A 27425-nucleotide genomic window follows, 5' to 3' on the forward strand; every position below is an offset into this window, starting at 1 on the left:
AATCAATAGAAAAGTATGCACTGATCCGCCTCAGCCATACTGTCAATCTATAATCAATACTTCCACACTCCTATTTATAGAGTTTATATCTAGTGATCTTGATCAATGTCTTGATCATGAGAAAATTATCTGGGATCTCGAAAAAACAAATGTTTTTATGTCTTGATCATGAGATAAATAAGTTGTGATCTCAACATAACGAGGGATTTAAAAACATGTCCTCTCTGGATTTCCGTAAAAAAAAAAATGGTTTGTTACTGGGTTGGATCAGAATATATACAGTTGTGGCCACAAGTTTTGAGAATGACACAAATATTAATTTTCACAAAGTCTGCTGCCTCAGTTTGTATGATGGCAATTTGCATATACTCCAGATTGTTATGAAGAGTGATCAGATGAATTGCAATTAATTGCAAAGTCCCTCTTTTCCATGGGACAGACTGAGGGACAGATTGATATTCTGTAAAAGGTACAGGGATTGGACTGCTGAGGACTGGGGTAAAGTCATTTTCTCTGATGAATCCTCTTTCCGATTGTTTGGGGCATCCGGAAAAAAGCTTGTCCGGAGAAGACGAGGTGAGCGCTACCATCAGTCCTGTGTCATGCCAACAGTAAAGCATCCTGAGACCTTTCATGTGTGGGGTTGCTTCTCAGCAAAGGGAGTGGGCTCACTCACAATTTTGCCTGAGAACACAGCCATGAATAAAGAATGGTACCAACACATCCTATGAGAGCAACTTCTACCAACCATCCAGGAACAGTTTGGTGACAAACAATGCCTTTTCCAGCATGATGGAGCACCTTGCCATAAGGCAAAAGTGATAACTAAGTGGCTCGGGGAACAAAACATCGATTTTTTTGGGTCCATGGCCAGGAAACTCCCCAGACCTTAATCCCATTGAGAACTTTTGGTCAACCCTCAAGAGGCGGGTGGACAAACAAAAACCCACAAATTCTGACAAACTCCAAGTATTGATTATGCAAGAATGGGCTGCCATCAGTCAGGATGTGGCCCAGAAGTTAATTGACAGCATGCTAGGGCGGATTGCAGAAGTCTTGAAAAAGAAGGGTCAACACTGCAAATATTGACTCTGCATCAACTTCATGTAATTGTCAATAAAAGCCTTTGACACTTATGAAATGCTTGTAATTATAGTTCAGTATTCCATAGTAACATCTGACAAAAATATCTAAAGACACTGAAGCAGCAAACTTTGTAGAAATTAATATTTGTGTCATTCTCAAAACCTTTGGCCACGACTTTACAGTTTACCTCTGGTTATTTTGTCTACTTATTTCTTCCCAGGAACCTCAACCCTGTTTTTCACAGTCTGGTACAACCTGTGGCACAATATTTTGAAGGAAATGGGTTGAAAGTGTCTGTATCGATTTATTCTCCTGAAATGTCAACTTTGGCACTTCAATCGATGTTTCTGCGCTCGATTATTTCTAGTTGAAAAGCGGCAGATGTGTTCACTTCGCCAGTGTAGCTACAAATAAATATTATCTTGGACCGAAACATCAACATCTCACCCGAAGTTGCATCAAATACTTAGTTAAGTTTTCGCCACAGGTACAACTTTTACGTTTATCTTTATTTAGGATGGATTTACTGATAGATACGTTTGCGTGCCAACATTAACGTTAGCTAGCTAACGTCACTATGTTTTGCTAGCTGTGGTAAAGTTAACGTTAGCTTGCAGTGCTAGTTAACTTCATATAGGAATGCATATGTTAGCTAGCTAGTTGTAGCCTGTCTTTCTTTACAAACTAGCGAAGACTGCTCTGCCTGTAACTGGCAGTTAACTAGCGTTAGCCAGCTAACGTCGTTGGGAAAAGCTGGAGAATATGGCTGGCTAGTAACGTAAGTTATCTAGCTGGCTGGCTTGAATGTTACACAATTCGGCCGGATCTTGGCTAACGTTATTGCTGTATGTCCTGCTCTCTATTTGACATTGTGCTCACGATTTGACATCTGTTACATCTGTCATCAAAGCTAGTGCTAGCTAACTGAGTCATCAGGTCATAAGAAACGAGAAGTTGGAGTGAGGGGTAACGTTATTAGCTAGATTAGTAACTAGTCAGCATAGGTGTAAAATAGACGTGATTCCCCTCCCTGAATAGAATAATGTATGATGATCTAGCTAACAGCACACTCTGCACTGATCCTGTGGGATGACTGTCTGAATAATTCATTGCCTGTGCTGTTCCAGATAAACTTACACTTTTTCCACTCCTCGAAAAAAACAAGGAAGAACCGTGCCCTTCACTTGACAGCCCTACTTTGCAGGAGATCAAGATTTGGCTATTTGTCAACGTCAATATAATTGTTCTGTTTGAGTGACCTGGTTGCGGTGCATTTTATCACGAGGAGTGTCCCCTTTCACATATATTGGAGTATGAACTCTGAGTCTCTTTACTGATGTCTTGCAGGTTTTCCAGGTCTTGATGGAACAGAGCAGTTTTTTCCCGCAGTGAGAGGGAAGAAGCCGTCCTTTTCTGTTTGTGGCTGAAGTTTGGAATTTGTCCGGCTCAGAGGGAGGCAGAGACTGTGGCCTAGAGCGGCTGCAAGAGGAGGGGAAGGAGGGAGGAGAATGGAACGAGCCCACAGTTTGCTCCTGAACGAGGAGGCATGCAGCCAGTTGGGAGAACACCAGAGGGCTGAATTTGTTTTTGAGTGGCTGCGCTTCCTGAAGAAGCTGCTCCCTGCTGCAGATAGGGTGAGAGGAATAAGGAAAGGAGGAGACTAGGGGAGAGCCCAGTGGGTGCTTGCAGATAATGGCCTCCCCTGTGACAGACAGCGCTTGGTGCATTCCTAAGCAGAGTCAGATCAAAAGAGAGCCATTTGAACAGGCTGAGATTAGCCCAGTGCTTTTTCTGGGGCCATCTCTTTTAGCAGGATTCCAGTCAGTATGTCTTTCTAGGCGTGATTAAAGCAGTGAGTGCTGTAAAGGCTAAATCATGGTCTGCTCTGCTGGTTCTGTGTCATGAAGAAAAAAATGAACAACAGATGAAATGTTGATGTGATTTGTCTTGCCAGTAGCCACTATCATTTAACAAATGGTATCCACGAGTTCCAGCTGATTCTGGGGAAGTAGATATAGGGTCTCAATGCTAATATCCCGAAGTATCCCATTAAAAAACATCAGTTGCTCATCATACAAAAATAGGGCTGCCTGACTGTGAGATCTATTTTATGTCATTACTGTCATGTTGTTAATAAATGTTGATGGTTTCATGTTGACTTTAACTCAGTGCTCTTGAATGCAAGACAATTTCTTGTGAAAGGCCAAATAAATGAACTGAACTGAGTGTATCTTCTCCCAGGCGGATGTGAAGAAGAACCAGAAGTGTCTGGTCGAACAGTTGACTGGGATTCTGATTGGTTCTCCGGGCCCCCCGACCCGATGGCTCCTAGCCCACTGCCTGGCCCTGCTCTACAGGGTGGGAGACTCACTCACCTCCAGCCACACGGTGGACAGGTGCAATGACATCATCCGCAGCAAGGACGACTCACCCAGCTACCTGCCAACTCGACTGTAAGTACAGTAGATTGCGGCAGCTGAAATCCCCATCAGTTATAGAGGGGTGATGGTGCATATCAATTATCAGACTGATTACACATTAATGATTATAATGTTTGTTACTCATGGGGATGCCTTAAAGCTTCTATGACATTCCATGTTTACATGGCTGTTGAAATCAATCTTGTTATGATTAACTACTGTTCACCGAAATGGCAAAATTCATACAGTAGCATTACTTGTATGTAATGAACTTCTTTAAAAAAAATATTTTTAAAAACAGAAGACTTTGGATTACACAGTGTGTGCACTGTGCAGTCAAGAGGAATGGTATTTTCAACATCTGAAAGAACTTTGTAACTGATTTCCTTTTTTTTTGTCTATAGGGCAGCCATTGCCTGTCTGGGTGCCCTTTATGAACAGCTTGGCCGTTTGCTTGTCAACACATTTAAAGAGACTTTGGCAAATTTGTTGAAGGCCATAAAGTCTGCAGAGGTGAGTGTACAATTTAAAGGATCTGCAATGGTAATGCAAAAATGTATTGATATACCACTGTGCTAGCCAGTGGCAATATGAAGGCCAGTGTTTTATGTCTGAATATAAGAAAAAGTTTGTCCACAGTGGAGAAGATGGAAAGCTTCAAGTTCCACGGCGTACACAAGACTGACAATCTGAAATGGTCCACCCACACAGTGTGGTGGAGAAGTCACAACAGCTGTATCCTGAAGTCCACGATCAGCTCCTTTGTTTTGTTGAGGTTGAGTTAGAGATTATTTTTCTTGAACCACTCTCCCAGGGCCCTCACCTCCTCCCTGTAGGCTGTCTCGTCATTGTTGGTAATCAGGCCTACTACTATTGTGTTGTCTGCAAACATGATGATTGAGTTGGAGGCGTGTGTGGCCACGCAGTCATGGGTGAACAGGGAGTATAGGAAGGGGTTGAGCACACTATTCTTGTGGGGCCCCTATGTTTATTCAAAGCGACTTAAAGTACAGTGAGTGCCTATATTCTCAGTATGTGTAGCGTATGTAATCCCTGAGGGGATTGAACCCACAACCTTGGCATGGCTGTTGCCAAGCTCTTACCAATTGAGCCACACAGGACCACTGATGAATTGTGTTGTCTGTCCGTGCTCCAGTCCCAGGGCCGCTATGAGATCATGCTGAGCGTGGAGAAGATCCTGAGGGGCCTGGGGGTCAGCGCCATGCCCTGTCACAGAGACATCTACAAGGCTACACGCGCCTGTCTCACCGACCGCTCCATGGCCGTGCGCTGCGCTGCCGCCAAGGTAGCTACTGCCTACCGCTTTCCTCCCTCCAGCTAAACTGCTGCTACTCCAAACTCATGGGGAATACATAAACTGTATAGCCAGCTGATGGTTCTACCACGTTAAGCATATTACACATTGTTCTCATTCTACATTGTGTTAGGACATATGTCATTCAAACATTCATTCCTCCCTCCAACCATGGGGCATACACTGTATGGCTGGTGGCGCTATCAAGTTAGGCAATACATTACTGTCATTTTATGTTCTTTTGGTCTCACTGAATCAACAAAGTTAAGACCATGGTCATTCAATTGAGCTTCATTTCACATTGATGCGTGTCTTTTTTTGTTGATTTTTCACATACAGTTGAAGTTAGAAGTTTACATACACCTAAGCCAAATACATTTAAACTCAGTTTTTCACAATACATGACATTTAATCTGAGTAAGAATTCCCTGTCTTAGGTCAGTTAGGATCACCACTTTATTTTAAGAATGTGAAATGTCAGAATAATAGTAGAGAGTGATTTACTTCAGCTTTTATTTCTTTCATCACATTCCCAGTGGGTCAGAAGTTTACATACACTCAATTAGTATTTGGTAGCATTGCCTTTAAATAGTTTAACTTGGGTCAAACGTTTCGGGTAGCCTTCCACAAGCTTCCCAAAATAAGTGGGGTGAATTTTGGCCCATTCCTCCTGACAGAGCTGGTGTAACTGAGTCAGGTTTGTAGGCCTCCTTGCTTGCACACACTTTTTCAGTTCTGCCAACAAAATGTCTATATGATTGAGGTTAGGGCTTTGTGATACCTTGACTTTGTTGTCCTTAAGCCATTTTGCACAACCTTGGAAGTATGCTTGGGGTCATTGTCCATTTGGAAAACCCATTTGCGACCAAGCTTTAACTTCCTGACTGATGTCTTGAGATGTTGCTTCAATATATCCACATAATTTCCTACCTCATGATGCCATCTATTTTGTGAAGTGCACCAGTCCCTCCTGCAGCAAAGCGCCCCCAGAACATGATGCTGCCACCCCCGTGCTTCACGGTTGGGATGGTGTTCTTCGGCTTGCAAGCATCACCCTTTTTCCTCCAAACGTAACGATGGTCATTATGGCCAAACAGTTCTATTTTTGTTTCATCAGATCGGAGGACATTTATCCAAAAAGTACAATCTTTGTCCCCATGTGCATTTGCAAACCATAGTCTGGCTTTTTTATGGCGGTTTTGGAGCAGTGGCTTCTTCCTTGCTGAGCGGCCTTTCAGGTTTTGTCAATATAGGACTAGTTTTACTGTGGATACAGATACTTTTGTACCTGTTTCCTCCAGCATCTTCACAAGGTCCTTTGCTGCTGTTCTGGGATTGACTTGCACTTTTCGCACCAAGGTGCGTTTATCTCTAGGAGACAGAACACGTCTCCTTCCTGAGCAGTATAACGGCTGCGTGGTCCCATGGTGTCTATACTTGCGTGCTATTGTTTGTACAGATGAACGTGGTACCTTCAGGCATTTGGAAATTGCTCCCAAGGATGAACCAGACTTGTGAAGGTCTACAATGTGTTTTCTGAGGTCTTGGCTGATTTCTTTTGATTTTCCCATGATGTCAAGCAAAGAGGTACTGAGTTTTTTAGGTAGGCCTTGAAATACAATTTTGCACGCCCAATTGTTCAGTTTTTGATTTGTTAAAAAAGTTTGAAATATCCAATAAATGTCGTTCCACTTCATGATTGTGTCCCACTTGTTGTTGATTCTTCACAAAAAAATACAGTTTTATATCTTTATGTTTGAAGCCTGAAATGTGGCAAAAGGTTGCAAAGTTCAAGGGGGCCGAATACTTTCGCAAGGCACTGTACATCAACAGGTACACCTCCAATTGACTCAAATGATGTCAATTAGCCTATCAAAAGCTTCTAAAGCCATGTAATAATTTTCTGGAATTTTCCTAGCTGTTTAAAGGCACAGTCAACTTAGTGTATGTAAACTTCTGACCCACTGGAATTGTGATACAGTGAAATAATCTGTCTGTAAACAATAGTTGGAAATATTACTTGTGTCATGCACAGAGTAGATGACCTAACTGACTTGCCAAAACTATAGTTTGTTAACAAGAAATTTGTGGAGTGGTTGAAAAACAAGTTTTAATGACTCCAACCTAATTGTATGTAGACTTCCGACTTCAACTGTAGATAAGACGGCGTATGTAACATATTTGCCGTCCGTGTATGTTTCAAAATGTCTGTGTGATGTCTGGCAGTGTCTTCTGGAGCTGCAGAGAGAGGCTGTGTTTCTGTGGACTTCAGAGTTGGAGAACGTAGCCACGCTCTGCTTCAGGGCGTTTGAGAGCTCCAACTACGATGTGCGTGTGGCCATCTCCAAACTGCTGGGTACCCTGCTGGCCACAGCCGTAGAGCCCAAACAACCCACTGGTACAGTAGGCTACAATGGATGACAAGAGTTGGTAGAATTGCGATTGTTGAGGTTTTGGGATTAAACTGTCTGCTTTTAACTGTGTTTCTTACTTATGTGGGATTGTAGTGTGGGATTTAGAAGAAACTACAGTATATTAAAGAACATAGAATATAGTTGAAAATAAAACAATATTGACCCTTCTCTTCCTCTGCGTGTCCTCCTCCCAGCTCACAGACAGGGCTCCAGACGCAGCTCCTTGGAGGAGGTGATGGATCTGCTGACTGGGGGGTTCCTGCGTGGTGGGGCTGGCTTCCTCAGGGCTAGTGGAGACAAGCTCAAAGGGACCAGCTCTGTTAGCAAAGACATCCGCATCGGCATCACTCAGGTCAGCTCTCTCTGTCTCCATCCTACATGTTAGGCTATGAGTGTTTTTCTGACCACGTGGCCTGTCTAGGAAACACTTGGCCCAGTAGGTTTTCCTGGTCCGGTTACATGGGTCAGGAAATTTCCTGGCTCTATACATGTGCTCATATGTATTGGGCGCAACTTACTGTTTTCTTTCTTGATTTTGAGTTTGTTCTTGTTCTGTCTAGTCGTGTGTGGTGTTTGTGTCGTGTCTGGGCGGCGTGTGGCTAGAGGCCAACTTCTCCGCCCTGCTGGTCCTGCTCATGGAGCTGGTGTCTCAAACACGGGCCACCCAGACTCCCGCAGACGCCGTGTGCTGCAGACGCTGCATCTCCTTCATCCTCAGGGCCACACTGGGCTCTCTGCTGGGGGAGAAGGCCCAGATCGCTGCTGCCAAGGAGATCTGCCTGGCCATAGGCAAACAGAAGAGGGCCGTGGGTGAGGGGAAGCTTTAATAGACCATTACACATTGATTGACAAGGATGGATTGCGGAAAGATGTTCTCAGAAATGTCACTTCTTGAATGGTACATAGGCTTTTCCCCAATTTGTCTTTCCTTTATTTAAAAAAACATTTTTTGTCACGCCCTCTCCTTCCCTGTTTCTCAAAACGCATTGGACGAGAAGGCCAGAGTGGAGGGACCTCGGATCTTCTCCTCCAATGTGATGGGAGAAATAAGGGGAGGGTGCAAGGAATCTAGGAAAGGCGAATTGATGAATCGCCAATTTTGGTTGAGTGGTTAGAAGAAAGATGATCTCATACAGGCCCGACGATGTCATTATGTGCATGTCAGCCTTTCAGATTGACAGTGGGGACTCCTGAAGTGCTTTTCCTTGGTGGTCATGGTCATATTTTCCCTCCAGATGCGGCCATGTGTGATGGGAATGTGGAGACGCGGGTCACCACCACAGACGTAGCTGCCAGTCAGCATGTGTTGGTGTGTGCCCTGCTGGAGCTGGGTAGCCTGGTACAGGGCCTGGCCTCTACTGCTGCATCGCTACTCACTGACACCAGCACAGGTGGGGCCTGAACACACACACACACGCACAGAGACTCGTTCCCAGTCTCTTGTCTCTTCAGCTCTGTCCCCTGAGAAATCTGCGTTAAATGGTCGTATTATGGAAAAGCTGTGTGTGGTTTTTATGCCATGTGGGCAGTCTCTGTATTGCATGGGAGTGTTCAGTGGTCTATGAAGATGAGTTGGTGACAAAGAGAGTAGAGGGAGAGAGAGTGATAAGAGATGGGGGAGAGAGAGTGATAAGAGATGGGGGGAGAGAGAGTGATAAGAGATGGGGAGAGAGAGTGATAAGAGATGGGGGAGAGAGAGTTGGTGACAGCGAGGGGGAGGGGGGGCGTGACAGAGAAAGAAGAGAGGGAGGGCAGAGAGACTGTGGAGGTGAGTAGGTCACAGTGCCTGGACTGCTGTGCTGACTCAGGACTCTGTGCTAAACAACATTAGTCTACATCTTCAACAACAAATATGTTTTATATAACCTTTATTTAACTAGGCAAGTCAGTCAGTTAAGAACAAATTCTTATTTACAATAGCGGCCTACCCCGGCTGGGCCAATTGTGTGGCACTCTATGGGACTCCCAATCACGGCCGGATGTGATGCAGCCGAACCAAGGACTGTAGTGACGCCTCTTGCCCTGAGATGCAGTGCCTTAGACCACTGCGCCACTTGGGAGCCTTAATGAAGGTTCTATGACAGGATAAACATAGACTAGTGGAACAGAGCCAGACATCTTATTATATTTTACCTACCAAGTTTCACAGACAAATGCTCAAGGCTCAATATACTGTGTGTGCCTGTCTGAGAGTGTAGTTTTGACACATTTTAACTTCTCTGCTTCTGTGGTATTCCTCCCTCCCAGCCCTGCTGGACACTGTGATCTCAGTTCTGCTCCACCCCAGTGTGTCAGCACGGTTAGCGGCTGCTTGGTGTCTACGCTGTGTGGCCGTGGCCCTGCCTTCCCAGGGGGCCGTGTTGTTGGACCGCTGTGCAGAGAGACTCAACGCCCTCAAGTCCTGCCCCGAGGCCGTGGCCGGGTACAGTTCCGCTATCGCCGCCCTGCTGGGGGCAGTGCAGCACTGCCCACTGGGCATCCCCCACACTAAAGGCAATGTAAGGACTGGGCTTCGTCTGGGTAACCTTGAGCTAGCAACAAATACACATAGGCCTGTTTATAGTCGAGGCCTTGAATGCACACTATTTGTGGTTTATGTCTGTTTAATGGCTCTTCCATAGTTCAGTCAGATGCTCCACTAAATCAGTGGGAGCGGATGTAATAGTACAGGTATCTAAACGATAAGTGACCCTCTGTTCCCAGGTGGTGATGGGTCTGGCCGAGGACCTGCTCCGTTCAGCCACTCAGAACAGCCGCATCTCCATCCAACGCACACAGGCTGGCTGGCTGCTGCTCTCCTCCCTCAATACCCTAGGTATGTCCATCCACCCTCTGCTGATGTGTTTGCTGGACCAATGGGAATAAATGGCCTCGTTTAAAAAAAAAACTGGTGTTTTTACTCGGCAGTTAGGCATCTTCAGATCTGGGACTTTCTCACACCTTGCCAACTACTAGGGATCTTATCTCAGTGAGATTAGCCTGTGTGAATGAAGGTTGATTAACGTCTGTAGGTCCAGCGGTGGTTGAGCACCACCTCCCCAGGATGCTGGTGCTGTGGAGGTGTGCCTTCCCTCCCTCCATCAGAGACCTGGACATGGAGCTCCGCCGTGGGGACCACTTCACCTGGCAGGTCACCCTGGAGGGCCGCGCCGGGGCGCTGTGTGGTGAGATGCGCACTCTTCTATTGAACACAAGCCGGGTTGTTTCAGTTGAATGCTTATGTTAGTTTAAGTTTTACCTCTAGGTCGATCTGATGTCTCCTAATGTTGATATGTTGTTGTTTTGTCCTAGCCATGAAGAGCCTGGTGATTCACTGCAGAGATCTCCTGACTGATGATGTCATAGGTCGTCTCCTGACCCCCCTGGCCTGTGCTGTGGCTCTGCTCACCAAGTGAGTCACACCAAGTTCTCACACCAGACCTCTGTCATAGGCCATGTTCCAATGTTCGTATTCGTACACCTAAGTATGCTAAAAAGAATTCTGCATAATACTTGTTTCCATATGAGGTGGTATGCTAATGTGGATGGATATTTGACCAGAGAGACTTTAAACATCATCACTGATGAAGACGGCCACTTAGTTCTGGCCCGAAGGATACCACTAGCGCTAAAAGTACCTCCGTGTTAGGTGATCAATATCCAAGAACATTTCTGGTGCGTTGCCAAGTCCCCACTTAACAGCTCACTGTTCAAGGACACAGTCAGCCAAACTGCTTCTCTCATTCCTTCTGAGTGCGGATTGTGTACCGTGTTATTTCTAACCAAACTGAAAAAACAAGAGTATACTTGACTTGAGACTGTTTAATAAGCTGCCTTTTTTGGGGTGGGGGCTGAAACCTATATGCTTGTGTATTGCAGGGTGCCTACTCTGATCAAATCCTATGGCAACCTGATTAAAAACACCTCAGTAGTCTTCAGACTGAGGGTCTATGAGATCCTTGCTCTGTTGCCCCCAAAGACATACGAAGGTGAGAGCTCTTTTCAATGCTACTCTCTGTGACTGCTAGTACATTTACATTTAAGTCATTTAGCAGACGCTCTTATCCAGAGCGACTTACAAATTGGTGCGTTCACCTTAAGACATCCAGTGGAACAGCCACTTTACAATAGTGCATCTAAATCTTTTAAGGGGGGTGAGAAGGATTACTTTATCCTATCCTAGGTATTCCTGAAAGAGGTGGGGTTTCAGGTGTCTCCGGAAGGTGGTGATTGACTCCGCTGTCCTGGCGTCGTGAGGGAGTTTGTTCCACCATTGGGGGGCCAGAGCAGCGAACAGTTTTGACTGGGCTGCGCGGGAACTGTACTTCCTCAGTGGTAGGGAGGCGAGCAGGCCAGAGGTGGATGAACGCAGTGCCCTTGTTTGGGTGTAGGGCCTGATCAGAGCCTGGAGGTACTGAGGTGCCGTTCCCCTCACAGCTCCGTAGGCAAGCACCATGGTCTTGTAGCGGATGCGAGCTTCAACTGGAAGCCAGTGGAGAGAGCGGAGGAGCGGGGTGACGTGAGAGAACTTGGGAAGGTTGAACACCAGACGGGCTGCGGCGTTCTGGATGAGTTGTAGGGGTTTAATGGCACAGGCAGGGAGCCCAGCCAACAGCGAGTTGCAGTAATCCAGACGGGAGATGACAAGTGCCTGGATTAGGACCTGCGCTGCTTCCTGTGTCATAGTCTAGTCATAGACGCTTATACATTGGAAGACTAGCCCTTTGGTGGTTTAAAGGAGATCCTAATAAACATAATGGCCTTTATTTGACCCCCCCCCTCTCCCCATTTGTTTTGTACACTGCTGCTACTCGCTGTTTATTATCTATGCATAGTCACTTTACCCCTACCTACATGTACAAATGACCTCGACTAACTTGTACCCCCGCACATTGACTCGGTACCGGTACCCCCTGTTTTTGTTATTGGTATTTTATTGTTACTCTTTATTTTTTACTTTAGTTTTTTTTTTTTAAGTATATTTCTTCAACTGCATTGTTGGTTAAGGTCTTAACCTGTTTGAGGTTAATTAATTTGATATAAAATCACTTATCTTAACCCCAGACATCTGGCTCTTCTGTTCCCCCTTCCACACAGAGTTTGACAACATTCTTGTCTATGTAAATTGGCATTGTGCTCTTGATGTTGACATCAAGGCTGTGGTATTGATTGCTAACCTCAGATATGTTACCCTGATGTCTCCCATCCACACAGAGAGTTTTGGCATCGTGCTGAAGCAGCTGGTGACAGACATCACTGGGCCAGAGAACGTGGTGTGTTCAGAGCTGACGTTACTACCACCCCTCTGTCACAGTGATGACCTGGCACTACTGGGCCCCGCTCTGCAGGACATGGACCAGCACTACATAGAAGAGCAGGTCTGTCAGAGGCCGAAGGGAGTTGTCACCATATCATTACAAATACAACTAATGTATTGGATCTCTGTCACGCTCAATCACTTGGTGCTGTGAAACCGTAGAGATTGTGTGCATCTGTGAAGGAGGACAAACAAACCTTCAGGATTGAGATGCAGCCGTTCAAACGTAGTGCTCTCTGTGTGCGTAGAGAAAGACGTGTGTGTGTGTGTGTGTGTGTAGACCTAGGTGTGTGACCTTGCTGTGTTGTGTCTGTTGCAGTTACAGGGGAGCAGTGTTGGAGGAGGGACCCTGGAGTACGACACCTTCGCCATCTGTGTGAAATGCCAGGATGTTCCCGCCCCCCTACCCCCGCCTGCTGCCCTAACCACCGCTGCCATACAGCTCTTTGGAGTCATTTTTCCCCACATCATCGTCCCACTGAGGTACACACACTAACTCACTATGTCTTACTCTACTTGTGAGGACTTTTAACAGACCAACAATTGATTCCCATTCAAAATCCTATTTTCCCTAATCCTAACATTAACTCCTAATTCTAATCTAAACCTAACAAGTGAGGACTGGCAAAATGTCCTCACTTCTCAATTTTAGTTGGTTTACTATTCTTGTGAGGACTTCTGATACTCACAAGTACAGTATAGTAAAACTTGTACACACACTCTACTTTGACACATGCCAACCGCCTAAGTTTCTTACTATGTGGCTCTATGTGCTTAATCGCCTGTCTCTCCTTGTTGCAGGACACAGATTCTGGAACAGTTCACAGAGTCTCTGAAGCAGTTGAAGGGTGTTCGTCAGCAGACTGTCCAGACTCATGTGACTGCCGCCCTCTGCAGTGTCCTAAAGGTATACACTCAGAGTCTGAACTCTGACATATTGGTAGCCCCGGTAGCCTTGCCTTTGGATTACCAACCTATATGATAGAATGTTTTGTTTTTTGTCTACAGACATTGTCTATAGGTGAATGATGCTTTTTTTTTCTCACACAATTTCATCAATGATGCAACAAGTGCAATGTCATTGTGCAATTTCCTATTTTATGACAAACTACGCGATTACAATTTGTGGATATCCCCACAGTTGTTAACCCCTCTCTCCTTTCTCTGTGTACAGCACCTAGGCTCCAGTCGGGTAGGTTTGGGTCCAGAAGAGGTTCGGAAGCCAGCTCTGGGTCTGTTGGTGGGGGCTCTGGAGAGCTCGAACCCCCTGCTGCGCTGCATGGCTGCTGAGGGACTGTCTCGCTTGGTACAGGTGGTCAACGACCCTGCATTCACCGTCTCCATGACCCTGGTCAGCTTCGACAAGTGAGTGGTCAACCCCCAACCCCATTCCACACACACCGTAGACTACATACCTCTTCAAAGCTCTTCTCTGTCCTGGCACCCCAATCCCAATGGTGGAAGCAGTTTGTCCCCTTAAGGTAGGACCGCAAAGTCCCTGCCCATTTTCCCGAAAATATCTGAAACCCTACCTCTTCAAGGAAGTATCTTAAATGAATCTCATGGTGCTGTGATGTGGTTGTCTAAGAGTATAGTTTTGACACATTTGAACTTCTCTTCTTCTGTGGTATTCCTCCCTCTCAGCCCTACTGGACACAGTGATCTCTGTTCTGCTCCACCCCAGTGGATCTTAATAAGAATGCGCTAATTGTCAGATCTCTGGATAAGAGCTTCTGCTAAATTACTCAAGTGGAAAATATAAATGTACTAGCACACTGGCACCATTCTCAAAATATCAATCAGGATCGGTGATATTGCAATGTCTTGCATGGTCTTCATTTAGGAGTCCATTTTAGGGTGTGTTCTAAGCTAATGTTGTGACGTTTGTGTGTTGGTTGGACATCCGTTTAGCAGTTGGACAGTGCGTAGGACCTCAGATTGATCCCATCTCACCCCCACCAGGTTGAAGACAGCCCGGGATGCTGTGACTCGTACGGGTCATGCCCTGGCGCTGGGTTCCCTGTACCGCTATGTAGGGGGCATCAGCTCTCCCCAGCACTTGTCTGCCTGTGTGGGCATCCTCTTCACCCTGTCCCAGGACAGCACCTCCCCGAGGTCCAGGTACAGTAATGATTACCAAGCAGATTTACTTCAGAGTTTGTTTCTACCGCCACACACAAAACAGCGGTTTACAAACGTTCCAGAAGTATGAACGGACCCTTTGCGTCACTTCCACAGCTTAAAAAGACATTGAAAAGGTCTAACCGGAAACAGTCTCTGTCAACATGTAGAGTTGCCTCAACCAATGACTCTTGTTTCCTCTTTGTCTGTACCAGAGGTGGGCGCTGCACTCTCTGTCCATGGTGATAGATCATGCTGGTCCTTTGTACCATGGCCATGTGGAGGCTAGCTTCACCCTGGTGCTGAGGTTGCTGCTGTCTATCCCCCCTACCCACGTAGAGGTCCACCAGAGCCTGGGCCGCTGCCTCAACGCCCTCGTCACCACCCTGGGACCTGACCTACAAGGTGACTCTACTCACCTCATAGTCACACACTGAGTCACTGGGAAGTAGAAATCTAATACCAGAGAAAATACATTTGATTTCTTGGATTGTATTGCAAAATGTAATATTCATACTATTGCTGCACGTAATTCATCATTTCACTCAATATCCAGCTTTCACCTTTTCTATGTTTTTATTTTATTTTTTAAGACTGTAGAACTGGCACTACACAGTAGGTGTGCCTTAACCCTGGTATGTGTATTAGTGTCTGACCCATTCTGTGCCCCAGGCGAGGGCCAGTCTGTGTCGGCCCTGCGGACGTCGTGCCTGGTGGGCTGTGCGGTGATGCAGGACAGTCCAGACTGTCTAGTCGAGGCCCAGGCCATCTCCTGTCTGCAGCAGCTGCACATGTTCGCCCCGCGCCACGTCAACCTGGCGAGCCTGGTGCCCAGCCTCTGTGTGAGTAGTGGCCCCAAGCTAATCCTGAACTGTGCCAAGGTTTTAGGTAGCTAATGCTAATGAGAAGCTGTTTCATACCTAGGTCGATAATTAGCTAATGTCATTCCTGGCTAATGCTAAGCTATTGAGCTAAGGATTCTATTAGTCTCAGGCAGCAATCAGTCATGCACACACTCACTCCAACACGCTTCTCTGTCTGTCGGGCAAATGACTTGATCAATTTAGTTTTAAACTTGTTAAGCCATATTGTCCCAGTGAGTGTTTTTGTAGTGGCTTCCTCTGTAGTGACCGTGTGTATTCTCTCTCATACAGGGAATCTTGTTGGATTATTCTATGTTGGTAGGTTCTTTCCCCTGCCTGCAGGAGTTGCGGTGTCAAGTTGTATTTTGCTATTGGCACTGCTCCTACTTTCTTAGCAGTGTTTTCTTTGTCACCCTGTTGATTTTCACTTTGGTTGTCTTTTTCTTGTCATTTTGGTTCTCTTCTGTGAGTTTGAACTAACCCGATCAGGCATCCACAGCGAGCATGAGCCGATTCCCTCCCTCACAGCCCTCTACTCCACGGGTAGTGCCAAGGATTTGTTTTTGCGTCAGTGGCTCTTTTCTCAAAATCCTCCTTTCTTCACACTGGATGGCTATTCGGATCACTAGTGTAGGTCAAGGGGTAAAAACAGTCCCCCACGAGCCTCTGTCAACTGCTTGTTGCTCTATTTATCGGAGTAGTGTGTTCTGCTATCAGTTCTGAGGAATGATGACCTTTGACCAAATGACCATACAAGCTGTAAAGACTGATCTGATGACACAGGTCTAAATAGCATCAATCAAATAGCATCAATCAAATATAAAGTAGTCACTGGCACAAGTAAAACTATCCTTCACAGTTCCTCTGATTTCCCACACTCCTCTAGCCTGGTCCCAGATCTGTTTGTGCTGTCTTGCCAACTCAGGCGTGTCCGTGACCATAGGAGTTGGCAAGACGGAACAGGTAGATCTGGGACCAGGCGAATCCTCTGGAAAGGCTTCTGTTTGTTTGATATGACAGGGTGATTAACAGCATCATGGCATCAGGGAGGACTGGTCAATAGTGTCCTCTCCCAGAGAGCTAATAACATTTCTTCTATTGCTCATTGTTTGTCGTCTATCGTCTGTGTTGGAACTCACACTCTGTTCTATTTTCTGTTCCCCCTGGTTTGATATGATTTTCCAGTTAGCAGGCCAAATGATTTTGGATTCAGTTGTTGACACACAAACTGAAAATAATTGCTTTTAGCTGAAATATCTCTATTTCGGTTTCGCTCGCTGCTCACAGCCATTATTTGTATCCGTTCCAACATGATGTTTAGCTGAAAATGAATATGGCCACAACTTATCTATGATAGTGTTTCTACTGGGGTTTTGAACAGAGTAGTCAGACTGTTAACATGGATGGACTGGGCCCTGTAATGTGATCTCACTCTCAGTTCACGTCTGTCCTGTTTATTAATTCCGTTATATTTCAACCAGAGTGCTTATCACTTCTTGATGATGGGATGTACTACTTTGACTTTAAAACAGACAGAATGGTCACCCTCTCTATCTGTGTTTAGTACCTCTATGTAGTCCTCATATGCTGAGTTGCTTAAGTGTGTGTGTGTGTCTCTGCGTATATGCTTGGTGTGTGTGTAGGTGAACCTGTGCAGCTCGTACCTGTCTCTGCGTCGTGCTGTGGTGGCCTGTCTCAGACAGCTGGCCCAGAAGGAAGCCCTGGAGGTGTCTGAGCATGCTGTGGCCCTTGTCAAGGAGCTTCCCCGCAGGGACAACACACATCTTGGTGAGACAAAAAAAACACACACTTTGAGACACAAACACACTGAGATACAAGCCGAGATGTCTGGTCACTTTACCTTCACCAGCAAATCTATAATTTTCTTGTCATGCTCAGCATGTGCAAATGGAATTTTAAATAATGAACATACTTTAAGTAGCTTAATAATATGCTGTAGAGAAGCCCCATTGTGACCAGTGTCTCCTCCTCCACAGATGTGACCATTAAGGAGGTGGGCCTGGAGGGGGCTCTGTTCAGCCTGCTGGACCGGGAGTCAGACCCCCGTCTCTGTCAGGACATCCAGGAGACTCTGGTCCATATGATGAGTTCCATCGCCACGGGGAAACTGGCCCACTGGCTCAAACTCTGCAAAGACGTCCTGTCTGCCTCTGCAGGTGGGTGTGATGTCAAACGGAAGAGACATCCTTCTCTTTCTGTTACTGGGTGTAGTGTTCTACCCAACAAGGCCGATGTCAAAAGGACTTTATTTGACGCCAAATATTCTCCTTACTGATGCAATCTATCGCATGGATGTAGTTTAAGTTGATGGCTATACTACTTCACCCCAGCTGTCTCTGTGGTTTGTTGTGTCAGAATCCACAGCCCCGGTAGAGACCAACCAGGAGGAGGAGGGAGAGAGGGACGACGACGCGTCAGTCTTCCACGCCACGTCAGAGTCCAGCGGGCCCTTCACCAACCTGCGCTGGTCCACGCGGGTCTTCGCTGTGGAGTGCGTGTGTCGCATCATCGCCCTGTGTGAGAGCCACGGACACCCTGCCCACTTCGACATGGCCCTGGCCCAGGAGCACCGCCTGCATGAGTCCACCGGTGAGGGAAGCCATTTTGTGGGAACTTACCTACCTTATGAGCTGTTTTCAATGGTGTCCCTGCTCCGACAAAGATCATTATAGACCGAAAGCTTAGCAAATTATAACTCTGCTTAGACTTTTGTCAGATGGAATTTCAGTCCTTTTCCACCTGCTACTCTTCCTAACAAAAACAATGCATTGTTTAATCACATTTTATTCGAATGGCATCTTGTGGAGCATCTAGATGCTATTTCCATGTGTTATTGAACATCTGTTCACATGTCATATATCCTACCCTCTCTTCCCTGCCAGACTTCCTGGTCCTTCACCTGGCTGCCCTGATCCGCATGGCCTTCATGGCCGCCACTGACCACAGTGACAAGCTGAGGCTCTCTGGCCTACAGACTCTACTGGTCATCATCCGCAAGTTCGCTGCCATCCCAGAGCCGGAGTTCCCTGGCCACGTCATCCTGGAGCAGTATCAGGCTAACGTGAGTCTCTGTCATGTCTTCTACTACCACGGATGGGGGAATGAGCGTTCCAGGCTTATTCAAAGACCTCCTCTCTCTTTTTAATGCGTAGGTTGGAGCTGCTCTGAGACCAGCCTTTACTGCAGACGCACCTCCTGATGTGACAGCCAAAGCCTGCCAGGTGTGGCCATCTAGTGCTCTGTACTTTTATTTTCTACTTTTAACAAATAATGATTGAATATGGTCCTCTGATTTGAGTTTATCACTGAATACATAGTCTTTCCACTGTGCTGCCTGACAGGTGTGCAGTGCGTGGATCGCCAGTGGGGTGGTCAGTGATCTGAGGGATCTGAGGAGGGTGCATCAGCTCCTGGCCTCTTCGCTGGTCAAGGTCCAGGCAGGGAAGGAGGTGCCCAGTCAACTCTACAACGAGGGAACATCCACCATGGAGACACTGGCTGTGCTCAAGGCCTGGGCTGAGGTAAGTCATTGCTGGCTGATCCCAGTCCAAGCCTGTCATCCATCAACACTTGCATTTAAAAGCCACACCCTCTACTAGTTGAACTCCTGGTTGAAGTCACTGTCATTCCAGTACAGGTTTAGTCTCGTGCTGTTTCTTTTGGCACTTTCTATATCCTTCACTGTGTCTATGTGCAACAGAGTTGAAAATTCATCCCAGACACATGACACATACAGACACTTTTACTACGGACAGTTTGTTCATCCTGACTGCTAATTGGTTGTCTGGTTATATCTATACTGCACATCTAATAATATTAACACTGTGTTTGTCTCCTCTCCCAGGTGTACATTGTGGCGGTGCAGAGCAGCAGTAGACCGAGGGAGAGCCCCATCCCAGGGCCAGGCCCAGGGAGGCAGGGTGAGCAGGCTGCTTCTCCCTTGCTAGAGGAGGACTGTGGGGGGGCTGGAGGGCCAGGGCTGCTGACGCTGGTCCAGACTGACCTGGCTACGCTGAGCCGTCTGTGGCTGGCTGCCCTACAGGACTACGTTCTCCTCACCCTCCCCCAGGACTACTCGGCACAGCTACCCGCTACAGGTGAGGTCACCGTAAGGACCGCAGGCTACAGGTGGTGTTCTAGATCTGGTGGGGTTGTATGTGTTACACACTGGGAAGAGGGTAGATCATGTAGGCAGATGCTCTGTAGTGATGTTAAGTTTGGCTCTTTTTACTGATTCGGGATCCTTTTGACTCGTTCAGTCTAAAGGACTCTTTTTTTCGACCCATTTCGTTCATTTGATTCAGTCATGCTCAGAGCATGCAGGACCCCCTATCGGTGAACGATGAACTGAAAACTCAAGAGTCATGATTCTACAAAGCCTCTCGTTCACAATAAGGGGCTTATTGGAGCTGTCATTTGTGACTGAGACTTGTAAAATCATGCTTTAAACAATGTACATTTGTTGATTGCTAGGCATACAAGAAAGATTGTCTTGGTACATTTGAAACGAGGTCTAGTTGTGGCCACAACCAGGCTAGATTGTGAACGACTCTTGGCGGAATACATTACTTGACTGCAGTGAGGGTGATGAGCACAATATTGTTTGCAAACTGCAGCCCACCAAACGATTCGTGTTGGAGTGTGTTGAGCAGAGGCTGTGTATGTTTTGGTTCTACAAAGCAGTGTCCGTAACATTCAATAAATTGCATTCATTCTTGCGCCACGCAATCTACTATCCGTTCTACACACTTTTTTTTATTCTCTATGCTGCCTGCAGCTGGATCTATTTTGCCTGCGGGCCTTTGGACCTGTTCTGAAATGGACCTGGGGCTTTCCCACCCGGACCCAATATGGATACATTTAAAAAATATATATATTAGACCCGTTCTATGTAGACCTGGTCGGATCCAGGGAAGCAGCAGCAAAGTCCATTTTGAAGCTACTTTATTAACCGGAGCTGATAAAGCGTGAGTGAGAGGAGGGAGAGAGGTGACACTGTGTGTGACTGTAGTCTAGTACCACTTTGATGACTTATGATTGGCCAACATCAACGACAAGCTACACGCGCCACTCTCGTGAGCAGCAAAAAGCAGCAGCATAAATTATACAATTTCTCTCTACTGCAGCAGTCGTGTTCAGATCTATATGGATCCTTCTGGACAAGTCAGTTAAAATTACACATACCCGTGACAATCATATCAGATTCAACCCAGACCCGTGGACATTTTATTTAGAATTCTGGATCCGGACCCTCTCGGGTATTTGGGTCCAGGTGGATCCGTGAAGACCTCGAGCGCATATATGACCGACACAGACAGTTTGTCGGAGCACGTCACCGGAAGAGCGCGTATTAATCCTGCTGTAGAATGCATTGCGGCCAACAGGTCAAACAAATTACTAAAATGAACAAGTCACTCGGAAAAACGAGTTATGACTCTCAAGTCAGTAAAAAGAGTAATTCAAAAATAATTAATAATTTGCGAATTGCACATCACTAATGCTGTGGTTTATTAATTTAAGTGTGCACTGTAGTTAACATATGTATCGTTGATGGGAAATTACATTGATCTAACCTTTGTGTGTGTGTGCACACGAGCATCAGGTGGGACATTCTACACAGCAGAGACAGCGGAGCAGGCCAGACCCCACTACTGCAGCTCCTGGGCTCCCATCCTCCATGCCACGGCCTTGTGGCTCAACAGCACTGGTTTCATCATGGTGGACGACGGCCCTGCCAACCTGTCCCGGCCCGTCACCCCCACCTCCATGGGCCAGTCCACCTCCCTGGCCTCTGTCAAGTCCCCTGAGGACATCAGCTCTGACCGACTCCACCTCATCCTGGGTGAGAAGCAATGGACCTGACACAAGGGCACTTTTCTATGAATATCCTTCTTACAAAAATAAGCTTTTGAAGCAGGTGATCTTTGTAGTTGGAGATATTGGCGAGGGTCTATGTTTTTGATGCGTCGTGTTTTCCCTGTCTGTAGGCATCAGTGTGGAGTTCCTGTGCTCTCCTCACTCCCATGACCAGATGGAGAACATCTCCTCCTGCCTCCAGGCCCTGCAGGCTCTGCTAGAGGTCTCCTGGCCCCGGTCAAAAGTCGGCAATGACCAGGTGTTGAGTGTGGAACTGCTGAGCGTGCTTCACAGGCTGATAGTGACGAGGGAGGCTCCAGGGGTGCAGCTGGCCGTGCTGGAACTGGTTAGACAGGTGGTGTGTGCTGCCCAGGAGCACGTCAAGGAGAAACGCCACAGTGCTGAGGGTGAGTGTGGAGCAGGAACACTTGCCTTGTATGCGTGATCGATCAAGGAAGTAACCGCAATTTCTAAAAGTTATGTCTCTACCTGTGGCCCTTCTCAGTTGTTGACGGGGGGGTGTTACCAACTTTAGCACATGTGTTCTACCACTGCAAGGTAGGACATTGTATTTATTTTTAAAACGTGTGTGTGTCTCTCACTCTATCTCTCCCTCAGTGGATGACGGGGCAGCAGAGAAGGAGACGGTTCCTGAGTTTGGGGAGGGCCGGGACACCGGCGGCCTGGTTCCTGGCAGGTCTCTAGTGTTCGGGGCCCTGGAGCTGTGCCTGTGTGTGCTGGTGCGTAAACTGCCCCAGCTCAGCCCCAAGCTGGCCGGCAGCCCTAGCGGGGGCCAGGGAGGTTCGTCCTTGAGTCTGAGTGACAGTGACTGCAGACAAGTGGCGGCTGCTCTGGCCATCCTGTCTGACCTGCCATCCATCTGCTCTCCTGACGGTAAGCCAAACTGGGCCTGATAATCAGGACTTGGCTCAATTCAACCAAGTCAGGAAGTAAACGGACATTCCAATTTCAATCCCAATGTAGGGAATTGGAACTTCAGTTAACGTCCTAAATTAAAGTAGAATTTACCCCAGCACTGCTGCTAAATGCCAACAGCACAGAGAGTAGGTCAATATCATGATAAATCGTTAATTGAGTCATTGAGAGTGATTGATTGATTGTTATTTGATCAGTTGATCACAAATGGAAGAATACTCATTTGCAAATGAATGCGTTAAAGCCCTTTTAGAAACAACTTGATCTCGTTTAAAGGATGATCACTCAGGCTGATTAAACATTCTCGTCACTTCTCGTCTTTTCTATGACGCTGTGGTTAATGGTTACCCTCTCTCTTCTCCTCCCATAGGTAGTGTCTCCATTCTGCCTACACTAATGTACCTGTTGATGGGGGTGCTGAGGGAGTTGGTCCAGCAGCCTTGTGGTGGTGGAGCTGGGGGTGGTGAGGCTCTGGGCCTGGTAGTGCCTGCAGCCCTGCAGGCCCTGAGAGCTGTGCTCTCCTCCCCTATGAGTCGCTCAGAGAAGAGCCGCGGGGCCTGGGCCCACCTGCTGCGCTGTGCTCTCAACACCCTGCTGGACTTCTGGGATTCTGGTACGGCGTCAGGGACGGGAGGGCACTTCACATAGAAAACATAATCACACACGCACACAGTCAGTGAAGACACGGGAGGCCCCTTCATTCAGAAACCAGCCTCCAGCTAATGTCATGGCCTTTTGGTTTGAAAGTCTACACATACGCAATCAGATTTTAAGTTCTTCAATTGCTTTCCACGTTTAGCCTTGGGTTTAGAAATCAAAATGTGGTTTAGAATGCATAATTAAATTAGAAGTTAAATAAGATTCCAGCTGGATGTATGATTCACTTTGTGTTCTGGTCTCTGTTGACAGATAAGCCCAACCCTGTGGTGGATGAGGTCAGTCTGTTGACAGCTCTCACCATCTTCCTGCTGACTGCCAGTCCTGAGGTCACCACAGCCCAGCCATTGCAGACACGCTGCATAGACAAGTTTAAAGCCAGCCTGGAGTCTAAGGACCCTGTGGTAAGTCGGCACTAAGTAGTTCCAACAAAATACAAAACGGAGGGGGAAAAAGCACCTTTTTAGGACTCCTTGGTGACACTGTTTTTATGATGACTCAAAGTATTTTAAATATTCAACTTCTCAAGTTACTGTTCAAAGTTCCTTGGTATTACATTCTCTTCAAGCATTCAATGCAAAGAGGTTCTTCCCAATAATTAGCATATTTAAAGGCTGTATCCACAGCTGATTCTACACCTTCTTTACGCTTCCTCAGGTGCTCAGTAGGAGTTACCAGTTGCTGATGTCAGTGTTCCAGAGCAAGACAGGGGTGGCGGTGCCCTTCATCCAGGGCCTGGGGAGCTGTGTGGTGGGACACCTGCAGGGGGTGGAGAGGAGGAGGCCCCAGAGCTCCAAAGAGCTCCAGGCCATCCAGGATGGAGTCAGGGCCCTAGAGGCTCTGGTGTTCGCTGCCGACGAGATGCACCGTGAGTAGGCTAGGTTACCTCAGACTCTTGACTGCTGTGGTCATTCGAGTGGTGAAGATTATTTGTCTTTTTCTGGATAGGTTATTTTCCTTTCCAGTTTTTCTGTCTCTGTCCCATGAGGTCTTATTCGGGTTGTGTTTTGACCTTTTGACCTCCAGGTCCCCAGCTGGTGGCCATTCTCCTTCCCATCCTCATCTCCTTTCTACTGGATGAGAATGCCCTGTCCTCTGCCCCCGCGCCCGCCCGCAACTTGCATGAGTCAGCCCTGCAGGACCTGATGCGCATCGGCCCCCAGCACTCGTCCGTCTTCAAGGCCCTCATGGCCTCTTCGCCCCACATGAAAGCCAGGCTGGAGGCTGCTGTAAAGGGCAACCAGGAGAGTGTCAACGCCAAGGCCACACAACTTCAAGTACCCAGCAAGACCTCGCCCAGCATTCAACTCAAGACCAATTTTCTGTGAGCCTTTATATAGTGAAATGAATGCTTAGTTATCGTGAGCGGACAAGAAACAGCCACACGTTATATTATAGTGTCGTTATCATAGTAGCATACTTACCGCATTAGGATTGTAATAATCACTAAAGCCAGGCACAGATCAAGGACAGGACAGTGCAGTATTTCATCATTTTAGTTTGGCAGGCAGTCAAAATGAAGTTTTGGACGTTAAGTTTAATTTCATGGCCCAATAGGTGTTCATTTGAACTGTTTAACCTCTATGAGGGAATGACAACAGAGTAAAGACAATGTTATCATTGGACGTAGATTCCTAACCAGGGAGCTCAAATGCTGCTGGTAGGTCTTACAGACAACAAAGGTCTGGGGTTGGAGTCGTAGCCCATCTAGGGTGTATTCATTAGTGCAAAGTGTAGCAAAACATTTTGCAACAGAAAAGTGCTTCTTAAGGAGAAATTCAGGTAGGTCCCTCCACGTTTCGGCCCATTTTTCTTCTGTGTGAATACACCCCTGTTCAATCAGTGAGGGAAACATTAGTTCACTTCTAACCATATAATTTCTATTCACATCTAAACTTTGCGTGGCATCCACATGCTTGGATGTCTACATTATTAGTTTTGTGTTAGATTACATATCATTTGAATGGTTGTCATCATATTAAGTAGAGAGGCAGTATGTATGTATACACACACACACACACACGGACACAAACACACTACCCGTCAAAAGTTTTGGAACACCTACTCATTCAAGGGTTTTTCTTTATTTTTACTATTTTCTACATTGTAGTGAAGACATCAAAACTATGGATTAACACATATGGAATCATGTAGAAAACCAAAACAGTGTTAATATATTTTTATTTGTTTATCTTCAAAATAGCCGCCATTTGACTTGATGATAGCTTTGCACACTCTTGGCATTCTCTCAACGTGCTTCACCTGGAATACTTTTCCAAAAGTATTGAAGGAGTTCCCACATATGCTGAGCACTTGTTGGCTGCTTTTCCATCACTCTGCGGTCGAACTTATCCCAAACCATCTCAATTGAATTGAGGTCGGGTGATTGTGGAGGCCAGGTTATCTGATGCAGCACCATCACTCTCCTTCTTGGTCAAATAGCCCTTACACAGCCTGAAGGTGTGTTGGGTTATTGTCCTGTTGAAAAACAAATGATAGTCCCACTAAGCCCATACCAGATGGGATGGCGTATCGCTGTAGAATGTTGTGGTTGCCATACTGGTTAAGTGTGCCTTGAATTATAAACAAATCACAGACGGTACCAGCAAAGCACCATCACACCTCCTCTTCCATGCTTTACGGTGGGAAATACACATGCGGAGATCATCCGTTCACCCACACCACGTCTCACAATGACACGGCGGTTGGAACCAAATATCTCCCATTTGGACTCCAGACCAAAGGACAAATTTCCATCGGTCTAATGTCTGTGACTTGAACTCTGTGAAGCATCTATTTTCTGAGGCTGGTAACTAATGAACATATCCTCTGCAGCAGAGGGAACTCTGGGTCTTCCTTTCCTGTGGCGGTCCTCATATGAGAGCCGGTTTCATCAAAGCGCTTGATGGTTTTTGCGACTGTACTTGAAGAAAGTACGGTAATTGAAATTTTCCGGATTGACTGACCTTCATGTTTTAAAGTAATGATGGTCTGTCATTTCTCTTTGCTTATTTGAGCTGTTATTGCCATAATATGGACTTGGTATTTTTCTGTAGCCCCCCCACCTTGTCACAACACAACTGATTGGCTCAAACGCATTGAGGAAAGAAATTCCACTTTTTTTTTTAAGAAGGCACACCTTTTAATTGAAATGCATTCCAGGTGACTAACTCATGAAGCTGGTTGAGAGAATGCCACGCGTGTGCAAAGCTGTAATTAAGGCACAGGGTGGCTTTTTGAAGAATCTCAAATATAACATATATTTAGATTTGTTTAACACTTTTTTTTTTGGTTACTTCACGATTCCATAGGTGTTATTTCATAGTTTTGATGTCTTCGCTATTATTCTACAATGTAGAAAACAAAAACTCTTGAACAAGTAGGTGTTCTAAAAGTTTTGACCGGTAAGGTGTGGATGTATGTATGACATTCTGCAACGTAAGCTGAAAGAGATACGGCATACATTTACTGTCATAATGGAAGTGTTGATGGAAAATAAAATGCTCCAGTAAATTTATTCTCCAACACAACTTAGGTTTGAATTGCCATGGCAATATACAGGAAAAGCAATGTAAACTACCATGTACTGAATAGTATTTTTTTTGTTTTGTTTAAGACTAAACCAACTGTCTACAGAGCAGTGTGTCCACAGAACAATAATCACTGCACTGATGTTCTTGAAATGGCATTGCACTTAACATACTGTTTGTTGTAGCTACATGTCCAGCAAGCAATCAAAACGTTATGAAGTTAACATTATAATGGTCATAATCTTAGTACTGTATTATGGTCACTGAGTACATTAAAAAGGGCTGCATAGGGATCCAGTGAGCAAGTAGTCAGTTAGCATCATTACTATCATAATCCTCTTTGTTTTTAATCAATGTTCATGTTAAGTTACCATACAAAAGTATCCTGGATGGCTGAGTGTGGAAGAATGTATGTTAAATCCATTTCTGGTTTAAAGGGACACTGATCAGAATGAGGATTTATGAAATGGATGCAAGTGTCAATATCAATCAAATGCAATGAAAAGAGAATTGACAGTATGATAATGGATGTCAATCATGGGATGAAGGTTCAGAAAGTTAACGCTACAAATGAGAGTTTCTGCAATAACAAATCTGGTACTGAGGACATTGTCCTGCTTTCAGCTTGGCTTTTGCTCAGGCTGTTTGACACTTTCATACTGTAGCTGTGTGGATACTATAAAATAATAGTCTGTATGTAATGTAACCTGTCATTTTATTTTGTAAACTGTACAAATGAAAATATTGGTTGAATAAACACATTTTCTAATGGCAGTGTTATCAATAAAGCCTACATTTCCCTTAATCATTGCTTCATTTGTCTATAACACATGAGGTATGACACCATATGCATGTATTTAGCCTTTTCTGACTGCCTGTAATATTCAAGAATGATACCAATTTGAGTATG

General features: G+C 46.0%; 1 protein-coding gene across 1 annotated transcript; it reads left to right on the forward strand.

The window, feature by feature from the left end:
• Positions 1-1439: 1439 nt before the first annotated feature.
• heatr5a (HEAT repeat containing 5a) lies at positions 1440-27320 on the forward strand. The gene is made up of 36 exons (XM_065004156.1): positions 1440-1573; positions 2434-2720; positions 3328-3539; positions 3911-4019; positions 4663-4812; positions 7048-7219; positions 7430-7587; positions 7796-8045; positions 8471-8626; positions 9483-9733; positions 9939-10050; positions 10247-10399; positions 10527-10626; positions 11094-11203; positions 12429-12592; positions 12851-13014; positions 13333-13438; positions 13706-13896; positions 14494-14652; positions 14870-15057; positions 15325-15494; positions 15807-15833; positions 17159-17303; positions 17513-17692; positions 17892-18125; positions 18419-18597; positions 18689-18757; positions 18878-19057; positions 19381-19633; positions 21139-21378; positions 21524-21799; positions 22011-22286; positions 22699-22941; positions 23238-23389; positions 23643-23853; positions 24012-27320. The coding sequence occupies exons 2-36, from the start codon at positions 2595-2597 to the stop codon at positions 24311-24313; spliced, it is 6168 nt and encodes a 2055-aa protein (XP_064860228.1). The 5' UTR covers positions 1440-1573; positions 2434-2594; the 3' UTR covers positions 24314-27320.
• Positions 27321-27425: the final 105 nt, after the last annotated feature.

This window comes from Oncorhynchus nerka, linkage group LG18, assembly GCF_034236695.1.
Source record: "Oncorhynchus nerka isolate Pitt River linkage group LG18, Oner_Uvic_2.0, whole genome shotgun sequence".
NCBI classification, from domain to species: Eukaryota; Metazoa; Chordata; class Actinopteri; order Salmoniformes; family Salmonidae; genus Oncorhynchus; species Oncorhynchus nerka.